A 9,156-nucleotide genomic window follows, 5' to 3' on the forward strand; every position below is an offset into this window, starting at 1 on the left:
AAGAAGTGGGTTGTAGCCCACGAAAGCTTATGCTCTAATAAATTTGTTAGTCTCTAAGGTGCCACAAGTACTCCTGTTCTTTTTGCGGATACAGACTAACACGGCTGCTACTCTGAAACTTCCCATCCATGCTATACCTTGCAATCCCCAATACATTATTAGTATGCTTCAAAGCCTCACTATGTGCCATGCAGCCTCTACAAGACATTTAATTGGACTTATCCCCATTATATACCATATACTCCCCGTGGTATTGTAACTCATTGCTATACAACCTCCACTGCTCTGCACTGCCCCTTTCTGTATGCCATGCAGTTCTCCTACTGCATCCCAATACCAGGCACACCAATTGCACTCCACCATATGAGACACAAGTTCTCTGACTCCAGTCATGGTGCAGCCTTGCACATATTGCATACCCTCTCTACACACGTACAACACTCAGCACTGCTCCCCACTGTAAGCCATGCAACCTGTAATACCGAACTGCAGCCCCACCATGCAACAACCCCAGTGTGATCTCTTCTGAACTGAAAAGACTGAATTTCTCTACATGAACTCGCTCAGTTTCCAGTTAGAAAAATCCTGCAATGCCCAACACAAGCATGCAAAGCTGACTCTTAAAGGGACAAATATACACTGGGTTTTTCAGGATGATAGGACATCAATTCCAGGGATTGTGGCATTCAAACAAAACCACACCCATCACCCATTTCCATTTCCTTACCATTAGTGTTTCCATCTTGTCTCCTACATCTTGAGACTGGAGTAGCGGAGGCCTCGTTTTCTGGATCATTTAAGAAGCTGGACACAGAAATGACGGGATGATGTTTTATAAATAGTTAAACAGATGTTTCTCCCACCCGCTCCTTCCTGGAGATAGGAAAGAACTGGGTCTGACAGGGGCCAGCAAGCAAACAAGGTTTGTGAGAGTTTAAGTGATCATAATTTCTGATAAATCCTCTTCACATCTGGGAGGAGCCAGTTAATTCCAAACTTAAGTCACATTTGGTGGTGGGGTTTTTTTTTAAGAAAAAAGGCACATCCGCAATTCAAGAGCAAAATAGGAAAACAAAGCATTTCGGCTTTGCCAGAAAAAATAGAAACTACGCTGAAAAATGGGAACTATTTTACTCTCTTTGTTAACACGGTATTTAAATATATACTTAGCACACGCGCGCACACAAAGTTCCTTGATTTCTCGGCCTTTTCCGCTCTTTGTAGTTTCTTTCCCATCTGGTTATTTCCTCCCTCATTAAGCAGTTCCACCCCCATGAGGTGTCTTTGTATTGAAATTCTTGTAAATCCTTCTTGGTTTAGAATACTTCCCACAGAGGGTTACCCAAACGCTTATCTCCTCAAGTGCTCCTTCCCAATCTTTACCTGGCCTTTCCGAGGTCAGATTTTACAACAAAACAAATGGCTATATTCACCTTGAAACTCCAGGAATCCTAGTTTGTGTGATATTACATATGCATTTCCACAACAGCAACACCTAACACGGTAGTGGCTGGGCTTTCGTTAGTAGTCCGCATACAGGCTGCTAGCGACAGTTTGCATTCTGCTTTCCAGGAAATGCCAGATTGCTAGTCTTTTCCCCCCGCGTGCTTCCAGGTTGCTCACTTTGCTCTTCCTTGTGTTGGTGGGTGTATACAGGAGAGTGTCGTTATAACAGCTCTGTCATGTCAGCCTCCTCTGAATCAACGTAAGATCCCTGAGCCGGAGCTGCGTATTGGCAGCCAGTCGGCTTCCGGCGTGATAAAGCCAGCTTCACGCTCCATGCCGGAGTCACTCCTGCTGCAGCACTTGGATGACACCAGCCGGTTAACGCTGAGTACTGCAGTAAGTATGACAAAAAAATTCAATTTAACAAAACAAAAGAAAATGTTTTAATTTTGTTTCAAAATTTGCCATAACACTAAAAAAAAAAAAAAATTTAATTGAACATTACATTTTCCTGGAAAAAAAATCGTTTTAAAGACAACCCCAGTTTTTGCTGGGATAAATTTTCAGTTGAAAAATTTCTAAGCAACAGCTTCTGCGAACTCTGTGCAGAAGCTAATGAGGAAAAGGGGGTTGAGGCACTGTAGAAGTGTGAGTAGTTTACATCAGCTACAAAAGGAAGCTTCAGTCACATCTTTAACATAGCGACAAACCGTCCTATGGCACCTTATAGACTAACAGATGTATTGGAGCATAAGCTTTCTTGGGTGAATATCCACTTCATCAGACGCATGTGACTAACACAGCTGCCCCTCTGATCTTTAACATAAGAAATCAGAATGATGGAACAAAATCAGGAATATCAGGGATAACCTCTTTCGGATAGTTTTATTAGTGTCCAGAGTTCTGTGTGTGTGTGTGTGTGTGTGTGTATATATATATATACACACACACACACACACTTCACATTACAGTATTATTAGTGTAAAAACAAATCTATGTTAAACTTGCTCAAACCTCATGCTTCAAGGCATAATCAACCTCTTACCGCTGAGCGTTAGGAAGAAATTTCCCCTTTACACAAGTTGTTCCAAGGCAGTAGGAAGACAAGCAGGCTAAACTGTAGATTTATTTGGGTTTTATATCGAGAAGTTTTAATTGGTTTTTAAGAAGAAGTCTGTACTTCTACAAACACAATAAAGAGGAGATGCCCTTTAGAAGGCTGGTAAAGAAACAAATGATGTCACAATAACTTCTTGAAAGGTGTTGTTTGATTTTATTTATAAGTGAAGGAAAATATACAAATCTCAAAGAGCTGTTTTTCTTTGATCTTGTAACAAAGTGCTTGATAAGAAGTAATACAGAAAATAAAATCAAAACATGACAGAAAATAGTTTCTAAAAGTACTATAATAAAGCTAACTAGTTAAAAGGAACATCCTAAAGAGCCTATATATATATAATTTGTAGAACGTGACTTAACTGCTATTGCATAAGAAATGAGGTGGGTTTTTTGTTTGTTTGGGGGGGTTTTGATCAGCCAATTCAGGAGCATGGTATATAGCTTTTCTAGGTTGAAAGAGTCCCCCACAACCCGGATCCTCTCCCCTTGAGGCTTGGGCTACACACAATTTTTGTACCAATTTAACTATTTCAGTTTACACACACACACACACACACACACACACACACAAGTCACATCCCTAATCAAAAATAGTTAAATTTATACAAAACCTGTTTAGCCCAGGCCTGATGTGCTGCTTAGGTCTTATGTGGCCTTCTGCAGAGGGTGAATTTCACCCTTCAGAGTCTTCCAGTGGAGACAGGGTCTGGATTCCTAATGTAAAAAACAAGCTGAATAATGACCTATAGAAATTTTTCAGGCTGCACTTATACATCATTAACAAGCTAAGTGCAGAAGACTAAACAGTTTCCTTTGCAGGCCACATCTGAAGTACTGTTTAACCAGCTATCCTGCACATTTATATCAATCCCTAATATGCCACTCCATGCCATATCTGCGAAGACTTCCTTCATTGTTTTAATCATTAGAGAGTCTTCTGCTGGGTCATGCAAAACAAAATCTTGTCATCTCCTTTTCCATCTCCAGTATAACAGCTCATCAGAGATTTCTTTCGGACTCCTACTAAGTGTTAACTGGTAAAATTAAACTTAAGAACAGTGTTTTAGATGAGGAAATAATTTATTTATATGACAGTAGTGCCTGGAAGTCCCAGCTCGTTGTGTTATGCTGTGTACAAATACACACTGAGATAGTCCCTGCCCTGAATATCTTATAATCTGAACAGGAAAGACAGATCAAGGGTAGAAGAGATGAAGTACTATCACACCCATATTACAGATGGGGAACTGAAGCATGGAGAGATTAAGTTCTTGCTCAAGGTGATATTGGGAGTCTGGCCAATCTCCAGTTTGGTACCTTAACCACCAGACAATCCTTCCTAACCATGGTGACTGAGGACCAAGTTTTGCTGCCATTTACCCTCCTTCAGTCCCATTGATTTCAGCTGGGCTCCCTGAGTACAACTGAGAACAGAGGACCTGATCTTGCAGGTTTTGGGACAGAATTTAGCACTGAATGTATTATGGGACTAGTTGGGGGAAAAAACAAATTAATATCTGTTTGTTAGCTCAGCCTAATGAGACTAATCAAGTTAATTCCTCCCTCCCCACACACACACACCAAGGGAGACAGTGAAATGGTATCATGTAAAAGTTATTTAAAACAAAGGGTCAGCTGCCTCCTGAGTGCCCCCTTGTGGCCAGAGGCAATTGTGTGGCACCTATCTCTGTTTTCCCCTCATAAGGGCCCCTTAAGAGCAGCGCACGGGCTCTAATGTGGATAGCAGCTCCCCCTGCTGGGGCTAGTTTAGAACTGAAAATTCTTTACTGTATCACCACCACCCTGCCTGAGACCAGTTTAATATCAGAACTAGTTCTGAACAGTCCTCAGGGCCCCAAAATAAAGTCCATCTCCACATTACAGACCATACTTGGCTCTGGTGTCTTCCCACATAGCCAGAGCTCTTCTGTCCTAGTCTGTTCTCAGCCTGTCTTCCCAGATCTTCCTAGCTGGAGCTCAGCCTTCTAACTTAGACCTTAGGCTTTATAAAAAGCAGTTTAATAAAAATATCAGTATTGCCAACCACAAGCATTCAGTAACCATGAATCATGCCCTCAAAAATCATGAGATTGGTTTAAAAATAATGAGATTTTTAAAATATATACATTTGGGGGGGTTTGTTTTTTCTCCTGGTTTTTGAGCCTTCTGGGTTAACTCAGGACACATTTTCAGGCTTTACTCCACAACTTTGAGGGCTTCAAATTTATTTCTTTTGAAATGAAAGCTGAGATTCTCCTTCAGTCTCTTAATTCCAGCAGCTGGCACTGTAACAAAAACATATATGAGAGTTGGCAACACTGAAATAAAAATAACCTTAATGAAGTAGTGTCAGAGGAAATTAGAGAAGAATCTGTTTAATGTATTACATGTCTCTGGTTTCCTTCTCCAGACCGGAGGAAGAGCTCTGAGAAGCTCAAAAGCTTGTCCCTTCCACCAACAGAAGCTGATCTAATAAAATATATTACCTCACCCACCTTGTCTCTCTCATGTCCTGGGACTAACATGGCTACAACAACACTCAACAATAGTGAAGTGAAACAGATCAAATCTATATCTTTAGAACTGTTTGAACCTCCCTATGCCATTTATATAGCCCGTGAATCTCTTTTCTTCAAAATCTCTGGAGTGTGATGAATAGCTCTCATTTACCATGGGGTATCTCAGGACAGATTTTCGGAAATGTATTGTTTACAGCCAACTCTGCTCTCTTAATCAGTTTCCAAAAAGGACATAAAACAGAAGTTTTAAATATTGGTTATATGGCACTGACAAATTCCAAAGTAACCTAGTGTACATCTGTCACATTCCAGGTGTAATCCAGACCAGTGAGGGGTTGTGTCACTACCTCTCCTGCAACCTTGGGTGCCTCACAATGCTTTGCTGTTGTAGCTCCCATAGGCGCTGACTCTGTGGGTGCTCCAGGGCTGGAGCATCCATGAGGAAAAAATGGTGGGTCCTGAGCACCCCCGGCAGCCTCCCTATAAGCTCCCCTCCTACGCCCCAGTGCCTCCCACCCGCCGGTAAGCCCCACAGATCAGCACCTCCTCCTCCCTCCCTCCGCCTCCTGCAATCAGCTGTTTCGTGGCATGCAGGGAGGCTGGGAGGGAAGGAGAGGAGTGAGGATGCGGCGCACTCGGGAGAGGGGGCGGGAAGAGGCAGGGTGGGGCCCTGGGGGAAGGGATGGAGTGGGGGCTGGGGCAGAGCCCCGGAGTCGAGCACCCCCCGGCACATCTTTGAAAAGTCGGCACCTGTGGTAGCTCCCAATCTAGGCCACTCACAAACAGCCTTCAAGCATACAGGTCATAGCTTGAGTGTCTGTGTATAGCTGTAGACCTGGTCCAGCAGCTGTTACCCCAGCAGCTTGTCAGCAACACACCAATCACACTCTGGATTCCACCAGCCTTGGTTACTACTTGCAGGGTGACTCCAACACAATCCCAGTCCTGAATTTTTCCAAAAATGTGTTTTTGCACTGTCCACCCCTCTCCAGGACAGTTCAGATATCAAGGTTTCTTGCTCTTGAACAGTCAATATTCAACTGTTTTATACTTTAATTGGAGTCACCAAACAGTTCAAACACAACACTGGATTAGTTTAGATTAAAAGATAATACAAGTTTATTAACAAAAGAAGTTAGGATTTTAAGTTAATTCAAGAATGGTTACAAGCACATAAAAGTGAAAACACATCTGAAAGTCTAAAACTTAAACAAAGCCTTGAACCAAAACTTGCTAGTTTAAGATGGTCTGTCTCACCCACAGTCTTCCAGCAAGATGTTGACTGTCCCTTTCCTTGGTCAGGAACTCTCCCAAAGATGGTGGTGCCTTTGTCTTCTTAGGTGAAAGAGAGAGAGAGAGAGACCTGTTTAACAACTTTTGCCTAGGCAGGGCTATGTACTTTTGAATATGTGCTAACAACATCATAATTTTACATATAATGTTGCTACATACAATTCACCATGATATTACTGACCAGTTATTAGTTTTCAAATGATACCTCACAAGACATATTTTGTATAAAGATTACTACAATAGTGTGTAGGGTGTGAATACAGGGGTGCTTTCAGTCACAGCATCCATTGCCACAACTCTGATTTAGTTAATTTCTTTATATGCTCTATCACATAAACCACTGAAATATCATTTCTTAACCACCACAGATAGCAAGTTACATAGATAATATATCTGATTTGTCTAAAAATGCTTAAATAATAATAAAGGCCAACCCTAGGTCCTACTGAAGTCAATGACAAATCTCCAATTGGCTACAATGGGAACAGGATTTAGCCATTACAGTCTGTAGGCCCTGTCCTGAGAGGTGCTAAGTGCCCACTGATGTCAATGAGAAGAGAGGACATTCAGTATCTCGCAAGGTCAGGTCCTACATGAGTTTAGGAACATCGGAAATGTCATGATGAATCAGAGCAGTAGTCCTGTAAGGATAAGGCTTTTGTCTGCAGCCATATTGTAAGGCCTAAAGCCTTCATCTGCAGCCAGATTAAAAGAGCAGCCAAGCAGCAGCCATTAGCTAAAAAGCAGGAAGTCACATCCTCACATTCCATCTAAGTTACATTAAAAAAATCAGGCCGTTAAGAAGGAGACCCCGTCCTAATGGCACACACTATCGCCAGATAAAGAAACAGACCTTAAGATGGTTGAAGAAAACTTAGTTTGATAGCATCCTGTCTGTCAAGAAATCACTTATCTATGGGTATGTCTACACTACAGGATTAATCCGAATTTAGATAATTCGAATTTGGGAAACAGGTTGTATAAATTCGATTGTGCGCGGCCACACTAAGCACATTAATTCGGTTTTTAACCACATTAATTCGGTGGTGTGCGGCCACACTACCCCATTAATTTAAACACAGTAATTCGGTGGTGTGCGGCCACACTAACCCTAATTCGAATTAACAAAATCGATTTAGGCGCTACTCCGTTCGTCGAGGTGGAGTACAGAAATCGATTTTAAGTGCCCTTTAATTCGAATTAACTGGCTCTGTAGTGTGGACGGGTGAAGGGTTAATTCGGATTAACGCAGCTAAATCCGAATTAAAGTCGTAGTGTAGACCAGGCCTATGGTTGTGGTTGTGAAGTCCTCATTTCTTTATTGTTTTGTCATTACGGTCCTTGCTTCCCTATTGTTTATCTGTATGGTCTCTGTCTAGTTCTTTAATTGTTTCTGTCTGTTACATAATTAATTTTTCTAGGTGTAAATTAATTAAGGTGGTGGGATAGATTGGTTAGAGAATTTTGTTACACTATGTTAGGATTGGTTAGTAAAATTTTAGTATAACGATTGGTTAAGGTATAGCTAAACAGGACTCAAATTTCACTATACAAACTGGGGTCCAAAAGGAAGTTCTTTGGAAACCAAATCCAGGACCCAGCCCCAAGATCAGAGCTGCCAGACCTCAACACACTGCCAATAACACCGAACAGAAACTGGAGTCCCACATATGGACCTGATCTTGACTGGCCATCAAGAAAAGTTCATCTGTCTTATTGGGAGTGGTGAGCACTGTATGTGTAGCGTGTGCAGTCTGTTTTGGCGATTGTTAATAAATAGAGGTTATGTAGTATATTACTGTGTAGGCTCTTTCACTGGTAAAAGGTCCTGCACACCTGCAGAAGTAGTATACATCTGGAGCCCTACGTATTGGGAAAGGGTGTGGGTACTTAAATTGACCAGGTTAGTTACACCCTGAACCCTCCGAATTGGGTAAGGGTAGGTGCTTTTCGCCTGGAGCCCTACGAATTGGGAAAAGGTGGGGGTGCCTAAATTAACTGGGTTATGCCTGGAGCCCTATGGACTGGGAAAAAGTGGGGTACCCTAATGTGTGCAGGTAACAGTCCATCTAGTCCAGTGTCCTGTCTCTTCAATAACCAACACCAGATACTCCAGAGGAAGGTGCAGCAAACTTCACTGTAGGCCAGACTGGTAGGAACGACAGTAGGACCAGCAACAGCCCAACCGGGTTATCAAGAATGTCCAGAACTGGAGACTGGAGATATTGCTGCACCTGTTAATGCTGTAAAGGAAGCTTGGGTCTCTGCCACTGTCTTATTAAAAACCAGTTCAGGTACTTGCTTGCTATGGATTTTTACCAGGTTGGGTGCCACTTTTGGGCCAGTATCACATTCAGTGACTCCTGGAACTGGGCTGTGCTAGACACCCGGGATGAGGAGCAGTTCCTGCAAAACTTCCAAGTTTGAAGACCTTTCTCTGTCTCCAGAGGGCTTGCCCCAACATTGGAGCTCTGCTCACTGTAGCCAACAAGTGAGGGTTACTCAGCAGAAGCTGACAACCCCAGATACAATGTCACTCACTGGGACGTGCATTCAGGATTGGGAAGCCCATGTTGGAGGCTGACACGTTGCTGGTGTAATGGCAATACATAAAGTTCTGCAGGGCATTAAATCTGTAGCTAGGTTTGCAGCTGGCACAGGAATCTGGCCACTAACGTGATGTGGGAGGTGCTGACAGCAGGCTAATTCGGGACAAGAGGGTGGGGCCTTACAGGAAGCTATAATGTAAATGCCCTTAAGACAAATTCAGCTACAAACA

General features: G+C 42.5%; 1 protein-coding gene across 1 annotated transcript in view; it reads right to left on the reverse strand.

Moving 5' to 3' along the window:
• Positions 1-1,740, reverse strand: part of LOC112119300 (mitochondrial glycine transporter) — a 12,332-nt gene extending 10,592 nt beyond the window's left edge. The window contains exons 1-2 of the mRNA XM_026646057.1: positions 1,434-1,740; positions 728-804 (exon numbers count right to left, since the gene is read on the reverse strand). Coding sequence (XP_026501842.1) covers positions 728-796 — 69 coding nt within the window. The 5' untranslated portion in view covers positions 797-804; positions 1,434-1,740. The remainder of the gene's footprint in view (positions 1-727; positions 805-1,433) is intronic.
• Between the last annotated feature and the right edge of the window lie 7,416 nt (positions 1,741-9,156).

Source organism: Terrapene carolina, unplaced genomic scaffold, assembly GCF_002925995.2.
Source record: "Terrapene carolina triunguis isolate 2854851 unplaced genomic scaffold, T_m_triunguis-2.0 Scaffold34021, whole genome shotgun sequence".
Classification (NCBI taxonomy): Eukaryota; Metazoa; Chordata; order Testudines; family Emydidae; genus Terrapene; species Terrapene triunguis.